The sequence below is a fragment of the Heteronotia binoei genome, chromosome 8 (assembly GCF_032191835.1).
Source record: "Heteronotia binoei isolate CCM8104 ecotype False Entrance Well chromosome 8, APGP_CSIRO_Hbin_v1, whole genome shotgun sequence".
Classification (NCBI taxonomy): Eukaryota; Metazoa; Chordata; class Lepidosauria; order Squamata; family Gekkonidae; genus Heteronotia; species Heteronotia binoei.
In genome coordinates this window covers 70,862,831-70,890,431 of record NC_083230.1, presented here as the reverse complement: position 1 = coordinate 70,890,431, position 27,601 = coordinate 70,862,831, and the positions used below count along the sequence as shown (strand labels likewise).

Below are 27,601 nucleotides of genomic sequence, written 5' to 3'. Positions count from 1 at the left end.
TCAAGTAAGTTCCTATAGCCTGTACAAATCTATACAGTTACACATCCAGTATGGTTGGCAACCTCCTGGTGGAGACTAAAGAGATCAGTTCCCCTGGAGAAAATGACAATTTCAGAGGGCAAACCCTATGCTATACCACAGATAAAACCCTATCACAGGGGTGGGGAACAGTGACTCTCCAGATGTTTTTTGTCTACAACTCCCATCAGCCCCAGCCATTGGCCGTGCTGGCTGGAGCTGATGGGAGCTGTAGGAAAAAACATCCGGAGAGCCACTGTTCCTCACCCCTGCCCTATCCCAAATTCACCTCTCCACAGGCATCATCCCAGATCTCCAGAAATTTCACAAGCCATAGTTGGCGACCCTAAAGTCAGTATATTTTTTTCTCCCCAATGTGTGATTTAAAAAAGAATAAGAAAGAATTTAAAAAGGACTGCTGTTTTCATCTGGCCTATCCCCCTCCACCACCACCATTTGCCCATTGCTTTCCTTATTGGAGGTGTTGTGGGTATTTTTGATTACATACTTGGCTAAATACACATGCTGATGGATCTGCAGAGCAAGAGAGTAGCAGAGGGTGGCTTCCCATTTGGTGTTTTCTGATTGGGAGACTGGAAGTCAGTCAGGTGATACAGACTGTTAACCGGTGTCCAGCCTAATATTCTAGAGAAGAGACAGCTCTAGATAAACTACAAGTATGCCAAGGTACACAGTACATGTTAGAGGGGAATGGCTCGCTGTGCCTTGCCAGAATGGTACAAACACTGTGAGGTGGCTGGGCAAAGAAGCTGTGAGGCGTTATATGAAAAACAAGCCTGATAATGGTGGGTTTGCATCTGTGGAAGAAGTGGAATTCTATGTCCGCCGTTGCAAAGGACTTGGATTGTTGGATCACGATGATACACTGGAAGTTGCTCTAGAAGACAATGAATTTGTAGAAGTTGGTAAGTAAGCTGCAGATGACTGATCTGAAAATCACTGTCCTTGTATATCTTTAGGAGTAGTGAACAAAAACATAACAAAATGATAAGAACTATGCGAACATTTTGTGGTCAGAGATTAGAGAGTCTCATGTGAATCCCATAAAAAAATCTATGGGACTTAAATGTGTTTTAAATGTGTGATATTTCAACCATAGATATTTCTTAGAACACAGAAATGGAGATGCATTTTCACAAAAGATTTCAAGAGCAATATTAGTATTTTCCATGTTTGTAGAATGTATGAAAGGTTACCATGATCCAAATCTGGTTTTGATGCAAGCTGTCTGCTACTTTCTATGGCATATTTACCTCAATGTCCCAGATTTTGAATGCACCATCTGTGATCCTGCATGTTATTGTATATTACTATTTGCCCCTCTGCTCCCTTCTTTCTCTGATGTTAAGCTTTACAGTACAATCCTAAACAGAACCACTCCCTTCGAAGCCCATTGATTTTAGTGGACTTAGAAGGGCATAGCTCTGTTCAGGATTGCACTAAATGTAAGCACTCTAAAGTAGGGATGTTTTTTTCACTTTTGCTAAGTACAGTTACAGTAGACATGCATTTTAGTTGAGAGGGGTTCAAATTACTTGACAAAATTCTGATTGTGAGACAACAGCTGGAAAACAACATACAGGGCTGAGGGAGCTGTCATGTATTTGTAGCTGCTGTTGAAAACAATGCGATAGGAGAAGTGAAGAGAGATGGTGAAGAGGAGCGAAGAGGTTGGAGATTTGAGGGGTCCTTCGTCTGTATAGTAAACCTTATTTTAATGTTGAAACATCAGTGACTGCTGATAAAAACAGAATTATAGAAAATTGATGAGGGCTAAACACACAAAAACTGCACTTAATTGTGAAATTAACACACACTTGTGTTCAGGGCATTTTTTGTAAAAGAAGCCCAGCAGGAACTCATTTGCATGTTAGGCCACACCCCCTAGGCCACGCCAAGCCAGTCGGAACTATGTTCCTGTGCATTCCTGCTCAAAAAAGCTCTGCTTGTGTTAACTTGGACTCTTGTCAGATGCACACTAGGAAGCAGCACACTTAATTTTAAGCAAAAAGTGAGTGTATAGTATTGTGGTTAGAGTGATGGACTACAACTAGGGAAACACAGGTTCGGGTCCCCATTGAGTCATGAAACTTACTAGGTGGTGTTCGGCCAGCCAGTCTCTCTCAGCCTAACCTAATTCACATATATGTTACTCTGCTATATGCTATACTTGGCTAAATACCCATGCTGATTGGTCTGCAGAGCAAGAGAGCAGCAGAGGGTGGATGGGATAAAAATGTAATTGTCACCCATAAGAGAGCCAGTACAGTGTACTGGAAAGAGTGTTGGATTAGGATCTGAGGATACCCAGGTCTGAATCCCCACTCTGCCATGGAAGCTTGCTGGATGACCTTGGGCCAGTTGCACAATCTCAGTCTAACTTAACTCTCAGGGTTGTTGTGAAGATAAATTGGAGGAAAGGGAAGTGATGTGAGTTGCTTTGGGTCCCCACTGAGAAGAAAGGCAGGATATAAATGAAGTAAGTAAATAAATAAAAACAATAAGACTACCCTGAGACCCACTATATACAGAAGTAGCTCTTGGCCTGGAAAAAAATGTTGTTAGTTTTTCATATGCCACTGGACTTTTGTTTTATTTTGCCGGGATATAACCATGGATAGTTTGGAACAGTATCTTTTCATTAAAAATATCTGTCTAATCTCATGCTTACAGGCTCATTCTGTTTGTATCTTGATATGCCTGTTTGCTTGACATGGAATTCTAGAGCTTGGGTCAAGAGCTGCTACCCCTACAGAAGCCCATCAATAACCTAATACACTCTGCCCCTTACAGTTTGTTCATTAATTACACAGACAGCAAAAGAGTGGACTGTCGGTTTTCACAGGGCTTGTTTTCTTTTCTTCCAGTAATACAAGGAGATGTAAGTTCTCCGGACTTCATTCCATCACAGCCAGAAGGAGTTTATTTGTATCCTTACTAAAAATGCTTTTTTAAAAAAATCTTCTTTTGTTTATTTATTGCTTTTCTTGTTTTGAAGCTGAATACACACAGGGCATGTTCTGTTTCCTGTCATCATTGTCATAATCACTCCTTCTAATGCCAGTCTTGATGTTCTGATACTAGGGCAGAAAAACAGAGCCATTCAAAGACAGAGTAGAGGTGTCTGCATACTCAAATATTCCCAAATATGCATAGAAAATATTAGCATGTAAAGAAAGGACACACACATACGCACACCAGAAGATGAAGAATTAGCAAATTTCTTGACCTTTAGGGAGCTGTGGGATGATGAGAGCAGCTGAGCATCATTTAAAGAGAAAAAATAGGAAGACTTCATGGTCACTTATGGAACCCTGCAAGAGGAGACTGAGTCTGGAGCTGTGTGTCATGAGGCATTAATTCCCCCAACCTGACTCACCAGTCCAGGATACTATTAGGTTTTAAGGGTGCTGACCACTTTAAAGCTAAAAGATGCAGGAGAGAGGGATTAATTAGAATGAGAGGGAAAGCACTTCTCTTAATCTTAAATCTCTAAAGGCCTCTTCCATCTGAAAAAGGAGGATATTCCTAAGAATTTGTTGAATTCTGAAATAGGGCACAGATTGAGGTCAGAGGATTATTGCACATTTCTCCAGGTCCTCCTTGTAATACCACATGGGGAAGGAAAGCTAAAAACAACACCCTCCTGAGGTCCCCCCCCCCCAAAAAAAACCCCATTTACCCCATATTCACACCATTTTTTGCAGATCTCCAATTTGTACAGAAGATTGATGAAGAATCAGTATGTAGCATATGTTTTCCTATGTGTTGTTGCAGATACAGTAAATATCGAGAACCAGAAGAGGTATCTTTTATATACAATTCCCCTTTCATCTTGGCAAAACCGAGCAACCTGATAGGGTGGGACTGGGTGGGACTGTGGTGCATCAACCTTTGGCCCGTCAAACCATCAATCAACTGCTCTTGCATTGTGTTGGCTGGCTGACTCTGCTCTCCCTCACCCACTGCTAACCCAGGACAGATGAGGATTGGTCCTCTGGGGAAACAGCTTGGCAGTGGCTAATCTTGCTTCTCTCAATAAAAAGCAACCAAACTTAGTTCTCTTAGTAGAAATCAGTTGGGGAGGCCCTTTCAAGTCCTATTTTTGGCCTTTGAGGGAGAACTTAGTTGACTCTGCTCCTCTCTCCCACCCAAGTGGCTGTTGCCTGCCAGCCAAGCTGATTCTGTCAGTAAAAGGCAACCAACCTTGATTTTGGCAGTTGCTGCCTCTCCCTACTCTCCCATTGGCTAAACTACCTGTTGCATTGCTTTGCAGAGGAGAGAAAGAAAGCCTTCCCTTGACTGGCTGAGGGACAGAGGATGAGGGAAGGAGCCATAGAGAATGCCTTCCCATGATTGGCTAGAGGAGGGAAGGCTTTCAATTGACTGAGGACTCCCTCAGTGGCTGAGGACTCCTCCCTATCCTCCTCTGGAAAGGAAACACTTAGTGATAGAGGAAATGGTGTCCTGTCGCAGTAGGCCAGATACAGAGAGACAGGTAGGGAGGGAAAGCAAGAAACAGAGAGAGATTGAAGACAACATTATTAAAGAGAGAGTTGTTCTGAAAGGGATGGCTTTTTTGTAGAAAATGTCCCAACATGACCTCATTTGCATATTAGGCCACACCTGCTGACACCAAGCCAACCGGAACTGCATTCCTGTGCGTTCCTGCTCAAAAAAAGCCCTGCTGAAAGGTATCTGCGGGAGAACTCATTGGGCCAGTCCTAACTATGGTTACCAGTTTCAAGTTGGTGGGAAATCTCTGGAGATTCTGTGGTGGGGTTTGAAGATGCCATAGGAATTAGGGCTTCAAAGTGGGGTCTGCCAGACTCAGGTTTCTGCTGTGGAAGCTAACTGAGTGATTTCAGACCAGTCACACACTTCCAGTCACAGGGTCATGGTGCGGATCAAAAACGGGGAGAGGAGATTGATGTAAGTTTCTTTGTCACACTCCCTACTGTGGAGAAATACTGTCCTTTTCCTACATAGAGGCTGCAGGGAGGGGGGAGGCAATGGAAAACTGAAGTCAGAGTGGCTAATAAAGGGAAGGAGATAGGGTTGCCAACTTTGGGTTAAGAAATTTCTGGAGATTTAAGGGGTGGGGCTTAGAGAGGGTGTGGTTTGAGGAAAGTGGGACTTCAGGCAGGTACAATGCCAGCCTCCAAACCAGGCATTTCCTCCTGGAGAACCACTGTTGCCAATATTCAGGTGAGGGCTAGAGATCACTAAGAATTACAACTGCTCTCCAAATGGCAGAGATCTGCTCCCCTTGAGGTGGGGAGGAATGGTTACCTTCACTTGGGTGGGTGGGAAAACAGCTGGGGTGAGAGGTTGTTCACTCAGAGCCTCTTTCTAGAGCCCATTGTATTTTTCTTCACAACGGGCCTTATCCCTAGTGGATTACTAATTATGTAAAATAATAACAGTCTCAAATTTTCTAATATTATTAGTTATGTTATTTCCGTACACTGAATCCACTGAATTCATAAACTGAAATTCAGCCTTTCACTACGATTGGACTGTTAAAAGAGTTCTTAAAGTGCTTTCCCATTTACAATAACATTGATTGTGGGGAGACATCACTTTAATTTCCATGTATCAAAGCTGGTACAAATACACAGTTGAACTAATGAAGTTATTTTCTACAGTATATTTCTTTAGATGGGAACAATCTGACTACAGAGAAGCTGGTCAGTTTAGGAAAGGGGCTCTACAAAATCAAGGTGAGTATTTGGAAAGATTCTAATTCTAAATACCTGTATTATTGGTAAACTGATAATTAAATAAGGGCAATTTTATTTCCAGCTTACTCCTGAAGCTGAAATTAAAGTCAGAGAGTCAAATGATGTTATTAAAAGCATTGTAGAAGATGCAAAAGGTAAGATAGAAGATGGGAATCAATTTTATGTAAGAACAATGGCTGTTCAGATCCTTAATTTTTATAAAAGTAAATCATTTTATTTTTGTGTTTTTAGATCCTGTCTATGGAATCACTACAGGTTTTGGAAAGTTTGCACGAATCCGTATTTCAAAGTGTAAACTACAGTATGTCTCCTCTGCTTCCTTTTAATGCTGATAGACAATATGGCCAAAAACGTATGGTCTTTTTTCTTTAATTTCTTTCAACAAAGTTAATAGTTTTCTGCTGTTTATTTGCTCCAATTTTGAACATTATCTTAAATTCTGTATATTATTTGTTCTAATTATTTGTTTTTGCTCTCCAAGGGAGCTTCAAGTGAATTTGATTCGGTCACATTCAGCAGGTAATGAAAAATTCATTTCAAGCTGTTTTTTAATACATTTATTAAATGCAACATTAATAACCTTGAGTTGGATGTTTTTCATTGTAGGTGTTGGAAAACCTTTGATCCCTGAGAGATCTCGTATGCTTTTGGCTCTACGGATCAATGTCCTAGCCAAAGGATACAGTGGGATTTCACTAGAAACTCTTCAGCAAACAATCGATGTATTTAATGGTAATATAATCCATTCTGCACTGGATTTTCATGGAGTTCAATTGTTGGTACAAATGCCACCATTTTGAATGTGCCAAGACTATTGTGAAGAGGCATTTTGTCAAAAAATGATGAGGGATTTCATTGAGCACTCCTCTGAAGCAACAACTACTCCACAACAGATCTTTCAAGTCATTTGTCAGGAGTGGAGGAATCTTGTGGATCTTTCAAGGAGGCTGTTACTCAGGGCTACTGTAAGCTCTTGGAGGATTGACTACATCAAGGGGGTGTGGCCTAATATGCAAAGGAGTTCCTGCTACAAAAAAAGCTCTTAGTATTTGCCTTCCTGTCTTTTTGCCAAATGCTTTCAAAGGAAAAAGGAATCCAGTTTTGGGATTACCTCCTTTGAAGTGGCAGCTGTTCTTCTAAAAGAGACAATCCACAATCCAATCTGTCCTTTGTGAAAGGAGGTGAACTTTTGGGCTGTTTCTATGGTAGCCCAAAATGAGTTATATGTATAGAGGGTGAAACTCTCATTTTGTCTCAGCTTGAAACATACTACCCCTTCCCTAACTCAAATAAGTAGCACAAATCTTTCTCAAGTTACCATTTTCACCAAGGGAGAATGATTTGGTGAGAACAGCTCCACAAATGGAAACTGTTACATGGGAGCAATGGTCAATAGCACAGAAGGGATGGTGTTTGCTAAAAGTAAAAGTAAAGAAGTAAGTCTGGAGTAGTGAAGCAGATGATGGTATGTATGCCTCAAGAAATCAGACTCCTGACTAAAGTCAAGCTTTTCTTTTTCTAAGCATCCTGCCTTCCCTACATCCCTGAGCAGGGGACCGTTGGAGCCAGTGGAGACTTAGCCCCTCTTGCCCATCTTGCACTGGGACTAATAGGAGAAGGAAAGATGTGGTCCCCAAAGAGTGGATGGGCTGATGCAAAATATGTAAGAATGATTTAGATAATGTTCTGTAAATGATTTTTGGTTTATTGTTTGGCTTGCAATGTATAATCTGTCTGAATATATACACTGTAGAAATGTAGGTTTCATTGTTTTTGATACAACAGAGAATTCTTGTGCTTTAAATAATGAGACAGTTCACAGCAACCGCAGCTTTCAGTCTCTCATTCAAGTATTGATTGTGTGGCCAACCCTGCTGCACTTCCAAGTCTGCACAGTCTGAGGCTAAACTGTGCTATTTGGGCTGCACCTAATTATATGCTATGCTTCCTAATTATATGACATGCTAGGATTGTTAAGTCCTAACTAGGGGGGCTTTTGTTACTCCATGTTGGGGTATCCATGCTGGGAGTATTGTGGCTTCTCCCTACTATTTTTGCACAATCATTTTTAACAGTTGGAAATTATGTTCAGAAAAGTGAACCAAAAATTATTTCAGCAAATATGCAAGGGCTGATCATGTTCACATGGGGAAATCTTGATAGTTACATTTTGAAGTGGGTTAGTGTTTAGTTAATTTTTCTGCTTCTGAAAAGATACAGATAGAGGCTTCCTAAAATGATTACCTGGTTCCATAAATATTGTCTTCTAGCTAGTGGTGTTTCTACCCACTGAAAGGGTTCTGTGCACATTGAATACAGAAGTTTCGTTGGTATAATCATGGAATACAAACCACATTAAAACAGTAGCTTTAAAACTGGGGATGCAAAATATAGCTGAAATGAAGCTCTATTGCCTCATTTTAAAACAAAGTTTTAATAATAATAATTTACATCATTTATCCTGCTTTACAGGTTCTGGAAGCGCATGGACTGAAACCAATTAACTTGAAACCAAAAGAGGTAATAAAGTGTTGTGATCCTTGTTTGACTGATTGACAGTTGGGCACATGAATGAGCTTACTATCTTTAAGCACACTTGTGGAAAAATATTTGCCTTCCAACATATGCATGTTAATACAGATAGCTGCTAGAGGACAGTGGAATTGGGGGAATATTGTAGAGAAAAAGTTAATACCACACCCTGTCCTAGCATTGTGGCCTGGATCCAAATGTAATTTCAACCTCCCCCAGCTGAATGATTAAAAGTCAAATATAGATCACTTACCAGTGTTACTTTAATCTCAGTGAATCCTGAGAACAGGAAGAAATCATGAATAATTGCTTATTGTAATGCTGATTAAAAAAAAAAAACAACCTTGGAAGGCATCCCGCACAATTCCTAAAACCTCTACATCAAATGAGGCAAAAAGCAATTATAATTAATGTAATATAATGACAAATGTAAAATTTTAATTAGCTCCCAAAAGCAAATCTAATTATAGTACATAAGACAATGTCCTTTTGTAAGTTGTTCCTAGCAGGCCTAAGCAGTTGATATGACAATGAGATTCTTTAACAGATCTATTCCAGGGTTTGCATATATTCATGACATAGGATTGTCAGCCTCCTGGGTAGACTTTGAGATCTCCAGAAATGACAACAGATCTGCAGACTACAGAGATCAGTTTCCCTGGAGAACATGACTATTTTTGAGGCTGGACTGTATGGCATTATACCCCAATCTATGGTACTCTATACTTTTAACCAGCTCTCACCCTAAATCTCCAGGAATTTCCAAGTCCTATCATGATATATTCATGTCATATTACATGTTAATAGGTGCCTACAAATGCTACAATTGCTCAGTTCAATTCCTCTCTTGGCAGATGTAATTGGTTTAATATTTTTTAGTCCTTATATGTTCTTTCTAGAGAAAAATTATCTTGTATGTATGAATGTTTGACTATTTCTAATGGATTTTACACACTGGTCGCCAGAGGCCTTTTTACATTGGTGAGGCTTTAAAATAAGTGCTCTTCATTCCATTACCTCATGAAAGCTGGCAATAATGTGGTAAGGAAGACCTGGATAATTATGCACACATTACTAATGAGGGGTTGAAACACAGTGAGAAAATAGCTGAGTTAAGCTTTGGACTGGGAATTCTTTACATCCCTTTCAGTGAATGATACAGTAGCTCAAACTATGTCTGAATTGAATTATGTTATTATTTCCTCTGAATTATGTTATTATTTCCAGAGCCCTGTATTTTTACAGATGAAGGGGGTGGGAACACCTCTTTTCAGCTCAAAATGACTGATTTTTAGTCTGCAGATGAAGTGGACTAGCCACAATTTACAGGAAAATGTCCAGCGGCCACTTCCCTAGAGAGCTGTTGCCAAGTAGGAGAAAGCAGAACCAAATCCCAGTAGCTCCGCCAGCTGTAGGCATCACTAGGGTTGCCAGCCCTGGGTTGGAAAATATCTGGAGACTTTGGGGGGGTGGGGCTGGAAGGGGCAGGGTTTGGGGAGGGGAGGGACCTCAGCATGGTACAATGCCATAGAGTCCACTCTTCAAAGCAGCCATTTTCTTCCAGGAAGCTGATCTCTGTCACCTGGAGATTAAGTTGTAAAAGAGGGAAATCTCCCGGACCCACCTGGAGGCTGGGCTATTTAAGGCCCCCAGTCTGCTCCTCTGTGAGAAAAAGACCCCTAATTTCAGAACATCGTAGTCACCCATTTGGTTGCCAGGATGCCTGGAGATTCAACTCACACACATCTGCCAGGAGGATGTGGGTTTTGTCTACCAGAATGTAGGGACTTATGTGATTACAAACAGCCACAACGTTGCAGCAGCACTCCGTGTCTCTGGAAGAATACTAACCAGGAGAAAAGATGGGTTTCCAGTCGCTCCGTGCAATCACCATCTTGGCCGTTGCAGTGGAAGAAGGTGCGCCACCAGGAACTGTCCAGGCAAGCGGTTTCCAGCCTTGACCATAGAATCCATATGGGAAGGCTAACATCACCAGCAGCTATCTTCCTGCAGTGCCAGACTCCATTACAGCGAAGCGGGAGGCTCACATACTCAACAGATGTCACCTATGCATGAGGCAATCAAGCTTATCTTAGGCGTGGATCCTGTCAGACTGCCTATGCCTTTGTGCAATGGAACCCAAGACAAAGGCTGGTGCCAGTAGAGGAATGAAGAAGAGGAAGAACATCTTCACCTAGAGCCAAGTGTCTTTGTATAGATCGGGTGTTACCTTAGGTAGCAATTTGGCCATCTATTGTCACCTTTTTAGATAAGTTTGATAGTTTTAATCACCCCCACCCCAATAATTTATCCCATTCTTTCCCTTAATGGTCATCCTGGAGCCTCCCCCATGTGGCCCATTGTTACCTGGAAGTCCAATCAGGTAACCAGGGCCAAGTCTGCTCATTGGCCAGGTATGGGCATCCAATCAGGTGTCCCCAATAAACTGACTACTGCATAAATTCAGCCCTTATGGTCATTGCAGAGCCTCCGCTTTTTCTGAGGTCATGTACCAGCTGACCACCAGTCATCCGCCCCTGTACCTCCCATCCCCTAAGGGCTCAAGGTAGTCCTTATAACCTGTGGCCCAGCTCCCCACAGGTGTGCATCTAGCAGTACCCCCATTCCTGCTGTTTAGATACATCCCTGATTCCTGATCAGTTGAGGGTCCCTTCCCCCTAGTCCTCATTTGTTGCCATTGGAGCCTTCCTTGAAGACTACGATTGGTAATTGTCACCCTGTTTGTTCATCTTTATGTTACCTCTATGCATTTTTCTCTATTTTTATTAGGACTGTATGTGTGTTGTATGTATCCATTAACTTGTATGTGTGTTCTATATTTTTCTGTAATAAATTTTAATTGTTTTATTTAATTAGTGTCCTTGATGAATTTAAGCAATAATTTCTGGAGGTGGAATCCTATATACACAGATTCTAGATCCTTTTTAAGCCATAGGTGCCTACCTGTCAATTCCCCAACCTCTTTTGAGGGCATTTTGGCTTACACTGCCTGTGGACAGATAAGAGGACTCACCCCATGAGTGAAAAGGCTGTGTTCAAATGTGTGCTTCTGAATATATCATGTCTTATTTGAAACAAGGAGTTCACACAGTTTTCTACAGACAGAATCACTGAATACAATAAATGCTGTTTCCTTGAAGGGTCTTGCTCTTATCAACGGGACACAAATGATTACCTCACTAGGATGTGAAGCAGTTGAAAGGGCTGCTGCAATTGCCAGACAGGCTGACATAGTGGCTGCTCTCACACTTGAAGTTCTAAAGGGCACAACAAGAGCATTTGACACAGGTTGGTATTGAATTTTCTAAGTCTACTAGACAATACAGATTAGCAACCTTTTTTGCTAATGTGAAAGTAGTATTAGCCCTGTACTGTATCCTTTATACAGTCTTTAATTTAGATACAATAAGACTTCATTTAAATTTATTTATGCATTTATCTCTCTCCTTTTTTCCAAGGGAAAGGGAACTATACAGTAAACATGCACTTGCACCAAGTAATTTGTATTAAAGGACCACATTTTGCTTGAGTGTCATTTGAATTAAATCACCCTCCTCCATTTCTATTCTTCCTAACTGTTTGGTTTGTTTGTTTTTTTAAATAGCATATTAGTGTTCTTTGTGAAAATGCCCTTATTTTACAGAGAAGGAATAGCCAAAGTGTTGTACTCAGATTCTTTTTGTCTTAAACAGATATCCATGCATTGCGACCACACCCTGGGCAGAATGAGGTGGCTTTTCGATTCAGGTCACTTTTAAACTCAGACCATCATCCCTCTGGAATAGCAGGTGAATAATAATATTGACAGATCATACTTAGCATATTGCAAAGAAAAGAACTTGTGACAGATTTACCAAGATTCTCATTTCTTACTAAAAGAACCCAAACATAAAAATTATAATGCTTTAAATATATATCAATTATAAATTTTACAAGCAGCGGACCTGCAAGGACTTGTGGGGGATATCTCATTTCCCCCTGTATACCCTTTCTCCACTATTTCCTCTTTCCCTTCCCTGGCTGCCCCCATAGCCTCTTCCTTTATCCTGCTTCCTTTTCTTTTTCCTGCCTGTCAGCCATCCAACTTTAATCTGTCCCTTGTGTTCAGCTTCCCCTCCTTTCTTCCTCCTGACACTTTCTCCCTGGGGGAAGTCTGGCCCACCTGTGTGGTGGCTGGCTCAGTTGCATGGTAGCTGAGCGCCAGGCCAGGTGGTGTGGCTAGTGAGTCTTTGGTGGTCACCATCAGGCTTGTCCCTAGCAAGTCCTCCTCCATCAGAAAACATGACAGAAGAGGGAGATAGAATCCTTTCCAGGGCTGTTTTGCCCTCTAAATCCACCTCTGCCCCACCATGACTTTGCTTTACAAAAACCAACACTTTGAAGACTCAGCAATATTATTGTGGTTACCTAGCAATCTCCAATATGTCAATTGAGGGTTCCGTGGGCATTCTTTTAAAAATAATTTACAGATGTTGTTTCTGTTATTTGGGAGAGGGTTAATCCCATAGTGTGTTTTTATTTCAGATTCAGGCATGGTGTAGTAATCTCCCCTATCTGTCCCTAGCTTCATTTTGTTCTATTAATCCACACTATATGGCCTGGTTTGTAATTATGATTCTGAGTGCAAAACTTGGATACACACATTTGATTTTGACATTGCAGAAGTTCTGTCTTTGACTTGGCACAAGAAAGACTTATTATTTATTTATTTCATTTGATTTCTAACCTGCTCTCCCCAAGACCAGCTCAGAGAGTTTTTAGTATTAAACCAATAAACTTGCTATTTCAAAACAAGTTTTTAATTTGTTTGTGTTTTGTAGAATCTCATCGATTTTGTGAAAGAGTACAAGATGCATATACATTACGTTGCTGCCCTCAGGTAAAGACAGTAATAAACCTTCATACGCATATAGGTGTGGGCATGTTGAATCCCATGGTTGTTCAACACAACCAAATACATGTGTTAAGTGTACCAGCCTGATATGTATTAAAACAGCTGTTTGCTGCCCCACTGCAGAGAAAACATGATGAACCATGTGTATGATAAAGCAATTGGACCTTCTGCATGAGAATTGGTAATTTCTGTTTGTCACATGGGGTAAGAGGGGGCCAACTGAAATCTATGTACAACTATATTTTCATAAAATGGTAATAGCATAGATCCAGTGATGGGCAACCAGTATCATAAATGGACTTAGTGCAGTTGTTTACACAAGATTTTTTGCAACACCTAACACTTTCCTTCCTGTGTATTATAGTATGCAGAAACTGGTTGCATAGGATCTTGTACAAGTAAAGACAATAAGTCTGACTTAGTGTAAGTGGTTACCATGGTTATTTACTTGCATTTCTATTTGTATGAGAGCACTGGTGCAAACAGAAATTTTATGCTGGATCCAACCTGGTATTTATAATAGCCAGCATCTGATCAGTCCTCTAAAGATGACATTACAAAACTGGCTATTTCACAAATAAAAGCCTACTACACACATACAGTTTCTGCAAATTCTTATACCAAAGGAACCTGTAACTTGTTAGATTAATTCCTGTCTTTTGTTGATAGCATGCATAAAGTATACAGATGACATGGGAATATATGTTTAGTTTTGGTCAGGTTTATTATTGGGCCATATATCCTTTCAAAAACTTGAACTGGGTTCATAAAGCCAGTCTTCAATCCATTAGCTGTTTAAATAGGAAACACATTTCTCAAGGTATGACTTTACAATTTCTCCCCAATTAGGAATAAATTCTTAGGGACTGTGTCTGTCCTTCAAGAAAGCATCCCCATTACATAGGAAAATTAAAATTCTCACAGCAGGCACTGGGAGATGTGAATTGGTAATAAGTTTTCTTCTCTTCCTTTCCAAGGAAAGTAGTGGGTAGGGAATGCCTGGTGTTTTACAAAAACAAAATGGGTGAACTTAAACCATATTCCTTCCCATCTTACCTGGCTGAGTTCAATTTTCAGGGACATTTCTTTCCATTCCATCTGATATCTGTATATGGGGACATAGCTAGGCAGAAAAAGCTGAAAGCACTGGAGTAAAATGAAGAATCAGGCCTGTAGCTTTGCCTAATATTTGTTTGTTTAAAAACAGACACACACACCCTCAGTCAGCTTTCTTATCATGTTAACCAGCAGGTCTTGGAGAGCATGTTGCCTAACACTGGCTGAGCAAAGCATGGGAATATTGCCTCTATTCCCATTCTCTCTCTTTTGCCCTGCCTGTGTGCTAGTCAATACTATATAACTTGTTGGCTAGCTGGCACTGCCTATCCATTAAGAGCAGATTTTCAGAGTAGATGAGCCATAGGTTTTTGTGTCACACTCCATCCCCTTGTTTTTCTCCTTGCGTGCCAGCTAACACAAGAAAAGCCTTTCCCTTGCTGACTGATATGCACCCAAGCTCAAATAATGAATTAGCTCAAGTAAATGGTTACATAGAATCTTAACGCTCTCCCCAAGCCAGTGACAATCCTATTCCCAACCTCTTTACCACATATATACCGTACCACTGGTGCTGAAATGGCATTTCTCCATACTGGGAATCAAGATAAGTTTCTTAAAAGGTGAAGATAATATGTTTGACAGAGACAGGAGGCCTTGGAGCAGAACACCCCTTTGATGTAAGCTTGTTTAAATTAAAATATTAATTAATCAATAGGTATGAAATACAATTAATACCTGTCCTTTCTTGTAGGTACATGGTGTTGTGAATGACACAATTGTTTTTGTAAAGGAAATAATCCAAACAGAAATCAACAGCGCAACAGACAATCCTGTATCTTTTTTATGATTCTGTGGTTTAAGGACATTTGACTTATTTATTTACAGTATTTATATCCTGCCTTCCTTCCCTGTCAGGGCCACCTAAATGGCTTGCATTTTGTCTGCTGTCTGCCCTCAGTAACTATGCTAGCTGAGGGAGAAAGAAAGAAAGCGATGTTTCTTCACTACTCCTGTTTTTATTAAAAGAAGAAAAGGGGAAAAGGCCAGATTTAAAAAGTTATAAGAGCGACTTCTAATTGTAACAGATGTTATACCAGCTAATGAACTCTAGATTAAATTAATCATTCAGAGGGTGACTATAAAACATGACATTTGACCAGGTGTAGCGAAAATAAATATATGTAAGTAATGTATGTCTTTAATTATCCTTCTGAACAAAGACAAAGCCCATCTTGAACCACTTAGGTGGGGACTGTGGCACAAAGGGAGAGCATTTGCTTTGCTTGCAGAAGTTCCAGATGGGGGCAGGGGATCCCCCAGTTTGGAGGCCCTCCCCCCGCTTCAGGGTCAACAGAAAGTGTGTGTGGGGGGGAAGGAAATGTCTGCTGGGCACTCCATTATTTCCTATGGAAACTGATTCCCATAGGTATAATGGAGAATTGATCTGCAGGTATTTGGGGCTCTGGAGGGGCTGCTTTTGAGATAGAGGTACTAAATTATCAGCATAGTATCCAGTGACTCTCCCCAAAATACCCGCCAAGTTTCAAAAAGATTGGACTAGGGGGTCCAGTTTTATGAACCCCCAAAAAGCTGCCCTATCCTTCTATTTCCAATTGAGGGAAGGCATTTAAAAGATGTGTGGTCCCTTTAAATGTGACGGCTAGAGCTCCCTTTGGAATAGTTATGCTTGTCACAACCTTGCTCTTGGCTCCACCCCAAAGTCTCCTGGCTCCACCCCAAAGTCCCCAGATATTTCTTGAATTGGACTTGGCAACCCTATCCAAGGTTCAATCCCCAGAATCTCCAGCTGAAAGGATCTAATAGTAGGTGGTGTGAAAGATCTCTTCCTGAGAACTTTGACAGCCCCTGCTAGTCAGAGAAGACAGTACTAAGCTTGATAGATCAATGGTCTGACTCAGTATAAGGCAGCTTTATCTGTGTTTGCTTTGCAGAGACTTAATAACCAGGCTTTGCTGATGGCTGAAATTATAGCAATATATGATGCCAGACTCACAGAAGAGACTGACAATGGAATTCTAAGAGTTCACCCTTCTAAGTCCATTGGGGTTCTAGAACAAATCAAGCCTGAATTATCCCTAGAAGTTAAAATGGCTAAACTGAGGCTATCATTCTTTGATCACTTTTTGAATCTCTGGACAAGAAAATAATGCTAGGAAAAGTTGAAGGCAGCAGGAAAAGAGAAGATTCAACATGAAATGGATTGACTTCATCAAAGAAGCCATGGTCTTCAGTTTGCAAAACCTGAGCAAGGCTGTTAATGATAGGATGTTTGGGATATCATTAATTCACACGGTTACCATAAGTCAGAAGCAACGTAGTAGTACTTAACACATGTACAAGTCCATTGGTGGGTTGAGAAGGGTGTGCTGCAGAGAGCTCTGTATAGCCACTGTTTTTCAAAGTCCTGATGAGACCATCAGAAATATTCTCAAGGCATAAATTAACTATTTGTAATTCATATGCTTCTGTCAACAGGACCAAAGTCTCAGAAACAGTTCCAGAACTCACTAGCATATACGTTTTTTTGACAAACCAGATAGGTATTTGACGGAATTATTACACAGGAGTTTCTGAGCTACAAATTCTGCAATTTTAGCTAAACAGGAAGTGCAGATGTGCTTCAATAACACGGGGGCCCATGTTCTACAGAGTTTTTCACCATTCTTTTATTTAGCTTTTGCCAACTAATAAGCTAGCTAAAATGTTTTGCCTAGTCTAGCTCTCAGGGCAGGATCTACGTATTTTTTTGAGGGGGCCTAGGGTTGCCAATCCCCAGGTGGGGGCAGGGGATCCACTGGTTTGGAGGCCCTCCCCCCGCTTCAGGGTCGTCAGAAAGCGGGGGAAGGGGAGGGAAATGTCTGCTGGGAGCTCTATTATTCCCTATGGAGATTTATTCCCATAGAAAATCATGGAGAATTGATCCACGGGTATCTGGGGCTCTGGGGAGGCTGTTTTTTGGGGGTAGAGGCACCAATTTTTCAGTATAGCATCTAGTGCCTCTCCCCAAAATACCCCCAAGTTTCAAAAAGATTGGACCAGGGGTACCAATTCTATGAGCCCCAAAAGAAGGTGCCCCTATCCTTCATTATTTCCTATGAAAGGAAGGAATTGAAAAGGTGTGCCGTCCCTTTAAATGGTATTCCGGCTGCCCTCTGATCAGAGACCCCCCCCCCCAACTGAAATGTTTTCAGCAGGAAATATAGAAGTTTGGCTACGCAAAATGAGTGCAGCAGATCCACAAATGTAAAAGGAAAATAATTAAAGTGGAACGGTGGCAGGCGATTTGAAGACTCTAACTGTGGATCAAACTGAATGTAAAAACACCCTCAGCCTTCCATCCTTCTAAGGTCGGTAAAATGAGCACCCAGTTTGCTGGGAGGAAAGTGTAGATGACAGGGGAAGGCAATGGCAAATCACCCTGTAAAAAGTCTGCCGTGAAAACGTTGTGAAAGCAACGTCACCCCAGAGTCGAAAACGACTGGTGTTTGCACAGGGGACTACCTTTACCTTTTTTCTTTGCCTTAACTTGTCTCAAAAGATGGTTTTTGCTGAAAGAAAGGAAACCATTTCTGGAGGAAACTTCCATGGTGAATACCCTGCAAAGGTAACTACACATTTTACAAGAAAATGTTAGCTTACCTCTTGAAACTTTAGGATTTTAAAGCTTAAATCAAGAAACACTTGTTTTGCAGGCTCTGGATTATCTTGCAATCGGAGTCCATGAACTTGCTGCAATCAGTGAAAGGAGAATTGAACGTCTGTGCAACCCATCCCTCAGTGAGTTGCCACCATTTTTAGTGACAGAAGGAGGTCTAAATTCAGGATTCATGATTGCACACTGTACAGCAGCATCCTTGGGTGAGTAGGCAAAGGCCTATGGTGGTGCCTAGAAGGAGTGATCAGAATATATTTCAGTGCTCTGACCTTCTTCTTGCATATTCACTTCAGGTAACATGACTATTACTATACCAGTGCACTGTGTCATTGCCAGGGTTTTATTTTTACATTTGTGTAAAACTATAATGGACCACATCAGTATTAGAATATATCTCATCTCTTTTTGTCTACAACCTCAGAATTCAAATATTATTCCCCTCCACCTTCCCTCCACTGCTCATAGAACAGGTTTACTTTCTTCAGATGTGTTACGTGTAGTAGAATAATGTAGTAGAATAAATTAATTAGGTTGGGACAAGCAAGCTGAATTGATCTGTTAATACCATCATTGCCTCCCTGCCTGTGAGCTATGACATAATTGTTTTAATTTTAAACTGTTTTAACAGTTTTAATTGTTTTAAATTGATTTGATTGTTTTAACGTGTTGGAAGCCACCCTGAGCCCACTATGGGAAAGGGCGGTCTATAAATCTATGAAAATAAATAAAAATAATATAAATAAAATAAGAAAAAGTAATAAGAGTTTTTAAAAGTATGCATTAAGACAACACAATAAATGGTGTTTCATTAACCAGGAATTGTGTAACAAACTAGTTTAAACAGCTACATTCATGATGATCTGTGGTTTAGTCTAGCATATCTATATAGCAGCCCAGAATTGGTTTGTAAATCCCAGTTTGTCTGCTGTCTTGTCTCCTTTCCCACTTCCAAGCAGAATCTCCAGATGCTGTCCCAGGCAAAGCATCATTACATATGTAGGCCACTTGCTATTGCTTTGGGCTTTTCTATATGCTTGTCTTACTCCTGATTTTCATCCACAAGCATTGGAATTGGTTTGGGCATTGTCCTTCTGCCCTCCCACTGAATTTTCACAGTTGTGGGGTCCATTTATTGTTTTCCACACATGCCTTAAATAATGAGGATTTTCAAGGGAGGGTGCTGTTGTCATAGGTAGTGTTACAGCATCCCCCTCTTTTTATTTTTTGCATGCTTATATCAACATTATGCCTGCATTTTTTAAAATAAGCTCAAAATATTGGTGTATCAATATACTGTTATAAAAATAGGTTAAGTAGAATTTCTGAATTTCGGCTTTCATTTCTTTAACAAGTAAGTGTTCAGCCTCTTCCCTCACAAAGATATGCCTTTTCTTTTATGTGACAGAAACAGATAGAAACTTCCCATTTTAAATGAGAACCTTGTCAACCTATTGTTACAACAGTGTATTCATATATAGATATTTGAGTGCATTTTTTAAAAAAATGCAACCACTCATCTTGAAGGTGAGAGCAGGAGAAGACAATGATGACAGTCCAGTCATCAAGGAGTGTTCTCGAGGTGGGTGGGCATAGGCAGGACAAAGAAAATTGACAGAATGACTTTTGTGATGGAAAAGGCGACTAAAAATTGGCTTCCAAAAATGATTGGGGTAAAAATGGTCTCAAAATAACCAGGGGAGAAAAACTAATAATTTTTTAAAACCCAAAGTGAAGACTAAAGGCACAAAACTGCATGTGAAAACCTGGGGATAAACCAAAGCAGTATAGAGCCAGAACCAAGAAAGAGAGAGAGAGAGAGAGAGAGAGAGAGAAGCTTCGCCCCCCCCCCCACAGCATTGCAATAAGCAGGAAAGGAAGTTAAGTCTCAGTCAATCAACAGTCACCCTCATGTTTCTTTTCTTGCTGCTTCACTGCATTCCAAAGCCTTTTTTACTCTGAAACAAAATAGATCTTTCGCAGCGCTCATCCTCATCTTTTCTGCCATTTTGGTACATTCTCTGTCCTTGTTTTATTCTAGAAAGAAAACAAAAGGTTGAGAAGAAACCTGTGCTTCTGAGTGGATCACTCACTTAGCAAAAACATACTGGACAAAAATCATGTACCATCTCTGTCTACCTACAAAATGCAAATTGCAGGCTTGACAGCTTCAGTTTTTCATGGAGACCATGCAGAGAAAGTGAGACAGAGTTTAGGTTTTCAATCCCCACAATCAATGTGTCTAATTCTGTAATTTTATATTTACATACACATATATGTCTATTAATATACACGTCTTACATCTGATGAATTGGGCTCCAGTTCATAAAAACTTCTTGCCACAATATCATTACTAAGTAAATACTACCTTTATCTAGCACAAAACCCCAGGACAAAACGAGGTGCTGACTGAGAAACACTAGGATCACTGAGATTGATTTTACTGGATTATTTTTTTAAAAGATTAGGTTATTTATCATATAATATCAAGCTTAATGCCTGCAGCAGCAAAGTTGCATTTATAACATGCCAAATATCAGATAGGTCACCAATACAATAATAATTTTAAAAATTGGTTGCTTAAAGAGTGTTTAAAACATAATTAAATCAGTTCTAATTATTTGGGGGGGAAGTAGCTTTAACGAAGGGTGTGCAACCCCCCCCCCCCAGTATATTGAACCCAAAAAAATTAGTATTTCCAAATATTCCTGAATTCCAATACTGGTATGATATTTGGATTCAGGAAATATTTGGGAAACCTGAATTTTTTAAAGTCCATTATACCCTATGGGGACCAAGGGTAGTTTGGGTTCTGGAGGGGCTAGTTTTTGAGGTAGAGGCACCAAATTTGTAGCATAGCTACTGGTGCTTCTCCTCAACACCCCCCCCCGCCCGAGTTTTAAAAAGATTGAACCAGGGGGTCCAATTCTATGGGCCCCCAAAGAAGGTGCCTCCATCATCCATTGCTTTCAATTGAGTGGGGAAAGCATTTAAAGAAACTGTGGTCTCTTTAAATGCCTTCTGAGTTCACTTGCTGAGTCATTCAGTGGCAGCACGGCTTGGAAAAGACATTTAAAGAGACCCTCCTTAAATGCCTTCTCCAAGTCCTGTCTCCACCACAGCACAACTCTGCACAACTCAGCAAGTAAACTCAGAAGGCATTTAAAGAGACCACCATCTCTTTAAATGCCTTCTCCAAGCCCAAATAAAAGCTGAATAATATCATTTTTTATTTGGGCTCAACTATATTGGTAGCCAAAAAGAATCTCTGATTTCTTTTTGGCTTAACACCCCCCCCCCCTAAATACCAATAAGGCATTTGGGGAGGATGTTTGGGTAAACCAAATGCACACCCCTAGCTTTAACTATTAATCTCAGACTTCATATGTGCTTTAACTAAGCCTAAAACAAGACTTACTAAAAACCACAAAGACAAATTATAGTCACATACTTAAACTACAGAACTGTTTGTTTGTCTTGTTTAATCCAGAAAGGCATTCACTATTCCACATTTATAACCAGAAATAAAGGCCAAAACTTATGCTCCAGTGCTGCCTGCCTTTGGTGAGGGACAAACGGTCATTTTGTAGAAAAAAAGGTGCAGGAGCTCAGTAGCATATCTCATTTGCATATGCCCCAGGATCTGTGTGTAGTGGGGAGAGAACTCCCCACTGCATGCAGACCTTGGCTGGAGGTTCAGGAGTTGCGCTCCTGTGAGCTCCTGCTGAATTAAAGCCCTGGACATAGCAGCATCACAAATGCAGACAACACACCTGCCTTCTCTGCCTTCTCTGTCACCAAGAGTGGTGGTGGCAACAGCAAAGGAGGCCAGCAGTAGTGTCAAGCTGATAATGGAGGTAGGTTTGCCAGGTCCCCCATGGCTGCCAGCAGGGGACCAAGGGGTAGAGTTGCCAGATCCAGCTTGGGAAACTCTTGGAGTTTTGGGAATGGATCTGGGGAGGAAGGGGTACAATGGGATACCCTCAGTGGGGTACAATGCCATAGATTCCACCCTCCAAAGCATCCATTTTCTGCAGGGGAACTCAATAGTCTGGAGATGAGCTGTAATTCCAGAGGATCCCCAGGTTCTACCTGGAGAGTGGCATCCCTATGTGGAGGATGGGTCCAGAGATGAAGCTGGAGTTGAAGCCTGCCCTAGTGGCAGGGGCCAAGAGCTGCATATGGTGCCATCCATCATCCATAGCAGATCCTGAGAGTTGTGGAGGCCAGGCCTGGTGGCAAAGCTGAGGAGCCATACAGGGTCTGATGTTGGCCTCCATTGCTGGGCCCAAACTGTATTGCTGGTCTTGGTGTGGTTCTGCAGGTTCATCACAGCAGCAGCATCCCCCCCACCCCCATCCCACACAACTGCAGATTTGTTGCCTCAGCAGCAGCAGCAAAAATTCAAGAAGTCGCTGCCACTGTTAGGCTAGGATTGGCTAATATGGGGGGAGGGGTAGAAGATACTGTCAGTGTTGCTAAGACAGCAGAGCTGCTGTTGGGCAGGTTTTGGAAACCCCATTTATTACAAGTCATTAGAAACCCCATTTATTACTCACCAGAGACAAACTGAAGTCATAGTTTAGAATCTCAGTTTAGCATGCACCAGCAACCCAATTTGGTGCTGACTGACAAGAGTTTTAGGGTATATTCTTTCAAGAGTCAAAGATCCATTTGCTAGACTAAAATGTAACAAAACATCAAAATCATCAACAATTATCGTGACAGTTAAATGCAGCCAATGCCTGATGAGTGTTTTGGACATGAAGTTATATTACTGACAAATATTGTCATATGTTATAGATTACAGAATATTATGACAAACAGGCTTCAAGATTCTTTGTTCCACTGCATGACTATTGTCTAATATGGACCCTTATTAGCATGGCTACAATCCTAAGAACACTTTTCTGGAAGTAAGCCTCACTGAATATAAAGGGACTTACTTCTGAGAAGACCTGCTTAGGTTTGCTCCCATAGTTTATGCTTGTCTTGGAGAGCACCACTTATTCATATTGAACTTTTGCAGTTTCTGAGAACAAAGCCTTGTGCCACCCCTCTTCTGTGGATTCTCTTTCAACCAGTGCTGCCACAGAGGACCACGTATCCATGGGAGGATGGGCTGCAAGAAAAGCACTAAAAGTCATCGAGAATGTTGAACAAGGTAAAGTGTAAGGGGAGAACCATGTATGCCACCTTGAACTCCTTGGAGAAAAGGTAGGATTTTTAAAAATCACCAAATAAAGGAATAAATACTTCTCTTGCTTGGGTGTAAGATCCATGGAATTTACTTGAATTATTTGTGACATTTATCATGCAAATATGTTGAAAGATCAGAATGACAAGAGGCTTTGAACCACAAACTGTTTAAGAGATTCTGTTCAGTACAAAGGTCCTCAAACTGTGACTTTCTGTCTGCCTTCAGCATTGTATCAATGGCAAGGTCTCTTTCAAATCCTTTCATTGAAATTAGTTATTTCTGATTAAACACTTAAAGAATTGTGTTAGTTTGCCCTCATGCTAAACTGTAATTTAGGAACTCAAGTTCAGTTTTTCAATTTATTTCAGTCATATTCAGATATATATGAAGAAACAAAATATTAACAATAGTACTTTTCTTAGCAAAATTAAATTGTTTTCATAACATCCAGGCAGCCTCTTGCTTTGTTAGAAAAATACCAAAGCATTCATTTCACCTGTCAGATTAAGTCTCTAATTATTTAACCCACATTCTCAAAGTGCCAATTTAACTGTGTGAACTGCCCCATATAATATTATTTCTCTGTGTTCTGTGCAACACCTGGATCACCCTTAGAAGTGTAGAGTTTACTCCTATCTTTTCCATTGTTTTTGTTCCCTAGTGTTGGCTATAGAACTCCTTGCAGCCTGTCAGGGCATTGAATTTCTACGCCCTCTGAAAACTACAACTCCATTGGAGAAAGTCTATGACCTTGTGCGCTCTGTTGTCAAGTATGTCAAACAAATGCTTCCCCAAAGTTTATAAGTTTTCAGAACATTGGCCAAACATTAACCTCTCCTACTACCAAATTTAGTTGTTGCTCAATTTGTCTGCTTTCAGGCCATGGTTAAAAGATCGCTTCATGGCCCCAGACATTGCAGCAGCTCATGGACTGCTTGTGGATCAGAAGGCAAGTATTGGCATTAGCAATTGGTGACGTTTGAGGCCCTTTGTTGTAAGGAGCTCCATGGTGCAGAGTGGTAAGCTGCAGTACTGCAATCCAAACTCTGCTTATGACCTGAGTTTGATCCCAGTGGAATCTGGGTTCAGGTAACCAGATCAAGGTAGACTCAGCCTTCCATCCTGGGAATTCAAAAGTGCCACAAGTCCTCTCTAGGGATCATCGAGGAATCTTGTGCTTTTTAGAGAGGCATGACCACTTCTGGGAGTTTCCTGGAAGAGATGTCACACTGTTGTTGACAGGCCTCCTATGTCTCCCCTTCCATCTCCCACTGGCTGCCAAACCTAACTTGTATTTGGTGTTTTTATGGGTACTGCCTTCCTGGGGCACTAAGAAAGAGGGCTGAGAGGGATGAAATTCTGGGGTCCCTGTACACTCTGAGGGCCCATGAGGCTGGGTTACTCATGTGAGCTGTATTCATGTAATGTTTTGGTAATCAGGGAGGAACAACCAGAGGCCCATGGAGGATCTTGGCAGGCCTTTGGCTGCCACTTGTGTTGCTATAGAGCAACTGCTGATCTCATGTTGCCTGGCAGATGCAGGAATTGGTGGAGTGGGGACTAGAATCCTATATGAGGATATGGGAGGTATCCAAGTGTGGGATGCAGGGGATGGATGGATCCTGGCTGCATATTGGTGCTCATTCATGACATTCCTTATATCTACTTCTAGCTGTCATATGTACTTTATTTCATTGTATCTATTATTTGTTTATTTAAAACATTTATCCAGAGACTTGCTCAAGGGGTCTCTCAAAATAAATACAATGCAATAAAATAATTAAAAAAAACAGTGTAAGAATTATCAGTGTTAAAACAAGCCATGAAAACTTGCAATTGGCATAAAAGCATCTTAGTACTACATTTGGCATCCTAAATAATACCCATAGAACTGTCCTCCAAAACTATATATTGTAGTTTTAACTACTTTGCAGCATTTGGGCACTCCAGTCATTATGCTCTTGATTATTATCTGTTAAATATTTAGCTAAGGTTCAAAGTCAGTCTTTGTATCTGACTCTAGTCTCTTCTTTTGCATCTAGATTTGGGAAGTTGCTGCACCATACATTGAAAAATACCGAATTGAGCATCCTCCGGAGCAGAGGCCAGGATCCCCCACTGCTTTTTCCTTAGCTCGTGAAGGCACTTCACACTACTGTCAACATCCCCACCACCACCATCATCACAGTGAATCAGAATGATCTGTTGTACAATGCATCCGCTCATGGTGTACAGCCATCATTTTAAAATTATGGGATAAAAAACCCTCTTTGGTTTCCAAGAAGAATTAAGGCACTTGCAAAGAGATTCATGAACCAAAAAGGAGGGGAATTAAAAGCCTGCATTATATTTCATGTCATATATGCAGTAAACGTATTCTGTAGTTTCCCAAATTGTGCTCTCTTTTAGTCAAACCTGCAGGTATTCACGCTTTCCCTTGGTTTTAGCCCCTGATCTACTTAGCTTGCAGGCTAGTAAAACTCTAAAGCAAGACACCATAGGAGTAAGGCACACTGACTCCCTCCTTTTGCTAAAAGTTTTCATTTGGGATTAAGAATATGATGCACATTAGTAGGGGCAGGCTGTATAGTGCAAGTTTTTTCGCACTAGCCTTTGTCCAGGTCTCATTCTCAGCTCTTGAGTTTGTGTAGGGCAAGGAGCAAGCTGGAAACACACAGCCCTGCACCAGAGATGCCAATGCAGGATCCAGAAAAAAGAGCTGCATTGAGGAGCCCTGCACAGAAGGGAAGGAAGTGTGAAATGCAGAATTGGTGGTAGAGAGGGACACAGGACCAGAGGCAAATGGGGCAACACACAAATCATGTAGACTGATTCCTTACTAGCCTTTGTCCCAGTCTTATGCTCCTTTTTCCTGCAGCTCTTCTACCTGATTTTGCACGCTGCCACCAAGCCACAGCTTGCCCCAACTCTTTCCTAAATTCCCTCTGCGGCTTCAGGATTCTCTGAAAAGCAGAATCCTGAAGTGTTGGAGGAAACTTGGGGAAGAGGTGGGGCAAGTTGCAGCCCCATGGCAATGTGAGCAAAATCAGTCAGAAGAGCTGCGGTGGGGGGGAAGGAGCACAAGACTGGGACAAAAGCTTGTGAGGAATTGGTCCAAGAGAAAGGGTGAAGTGAATAAATAAACCATGCATAAGACTGGCTTTAGTAAAGTCTGGCTGGGTACAAAATGGATTGATTATCTCTCTCCAATTTAGAAGAAGCGCAAATATGCAAGTCTCATGTGTTGATACTTTTCTTGTTGAATACTTTTCTAGTTTTACCTTTTATTAAAGATCACAAAATTGTGTCCTTCACAGTTTAAGGGTTTGGTTGCTGGAATTAAAAAATATATAATTTACAACCACAGCCAAAGTTTTGTTAAATGTACATGGGATCTATACAATTTACCATGAACATTTGGTTATCAACATTCAAGATTTCAACTTTATAAGCATATATTTTATGGAAAATTGATATACCACTGACCTCAGAGTAAGGTTTTCACAGCCTGGAGAAGACGGGAGCTGAAAGACAAGAGAAAATGTGTGTTTAAACCAAACATTGTAGGCACAGTATAGGAGACTGTAGAATCAGAATGTGCATTCATAGCATGACAATTAAAGTGGAGATCTTGACTTAGGGGGCAAGAGTCCTATTTTTGCTCTTTTAAAAAAACCCAGTATTTTTGAAAGAAATTCACTGAACTACTTGAGCCTTTGAAGGATAGGAGGACAATATAATTTTGGTATAGCTTTATAACAGCACCTGTGGATTTTGAAAGCACTTAACATATGCTGCCTCAGTAATCTTTTCATCACTTTTTACATATTTAGCTCTGCATTTAACCTATAATCCCTGTTTTCATTATTATATTGTTTGTCCAGTCATTTGAGAAGCATACTAGGCATTCAGGATAGCCCACAGCAGTCCCCATTACCCATATTACCCTAATGGGCTAAACCTGACTCAGAGTAGCTTGGAACAACTGTGATAGCTCATAGTTGTTCTTACAAGTTGCAAATCAAATCAATTCATTATACTGATCCCAAAACACAAGCAGAACAAATCCCTGAAGAAAATTAGTCAAACTGTGCATTACAATTAAAATCACAATATGGATTATATTATGTTTGTAGGAATCATTAATGGATATTACGGACAATAAAAGAAGACTTAATGGACATGAAGTCTCAAGCAGCACTTCACTATCTTGTATGCGCAGGGCTGGGGGAGGTTTTGAGCAGGAATGCACAGGAACACAGTTCTGGCTGGCTTGGTATAAGGGGTGTGGCCTAATATGCAAATGAGTTCCTGCTGAGCCTTTTCTACAAAAAAGCCCTGTGTACATATACAAACACACTGCAATTCTGCCTCTCAAAGAAGCAGGAACACACAATTACAGCATATAGGCAGCACCATTGTCAATATATCAAATATTC

General features: G+C 40.8%; 1 protein-coding gene across 2 annotated transcripts; it reads left to right on the top strand.

Moving 5' to 3' along the window:
• Positions 1 to 589: 589 nt before the first annotated feature.
• Positions 590 to 27,343, top strand: HAL (histidine ammonia-lyase). 2 transcript variants are annotated; one of them, XM_060245206.1, is made up of 20 exons: positions 590 to 944; positions 2,907 to 2,967; positions 3,817 to 3,844; positions 5,688 to 5,762; positions 5,845 to 5,917; positions 6,015 to 6,084; positions 6,265 to 6,302; positions 6,390 to 6,515; positions 7,307 to 7,446; positions 8,256 to 8,303; positions 11,477 to 11,624; positions 12,029 to 12,124; positions 13,157 to 13,215; positions 15,041 to 15,121; positions 17,849 to 17,914; positions 18,003 to 18,168; positions 22,992 to 23,126; positions 23,824 to 23,932; positions 24,042 to 24,111; positions 25,205 to 27,343. In XM_060245206.1, the coding sequence occupies exons 1-20, from the start codon at positions 698 to 700 to the stop codon at positions 25,361 to 25,363; spliced, it is 1,995 nt and encodes a 664-aa protein (XP_060101189.1). In that variant the 5' UTR covers positions 590 to 697; the 3' UTR covers positions 25,364 to 27,343. The 2 variants fall into 2 exon arrangements, with proteins under 2 accessions (XP_060101189.1, XP_060101188.1); XM_060245205.1 differs by lacking the exons at positions 24,042 to 24,111; positions 25,205 to 27,343 and having other exon boundaries at positions 592 to 944; positions 22,992 to 23,179; positions 23,824 to 23,920.
• Positions 27,344 to 27,601: the final 258 nt, after the last annotated feature.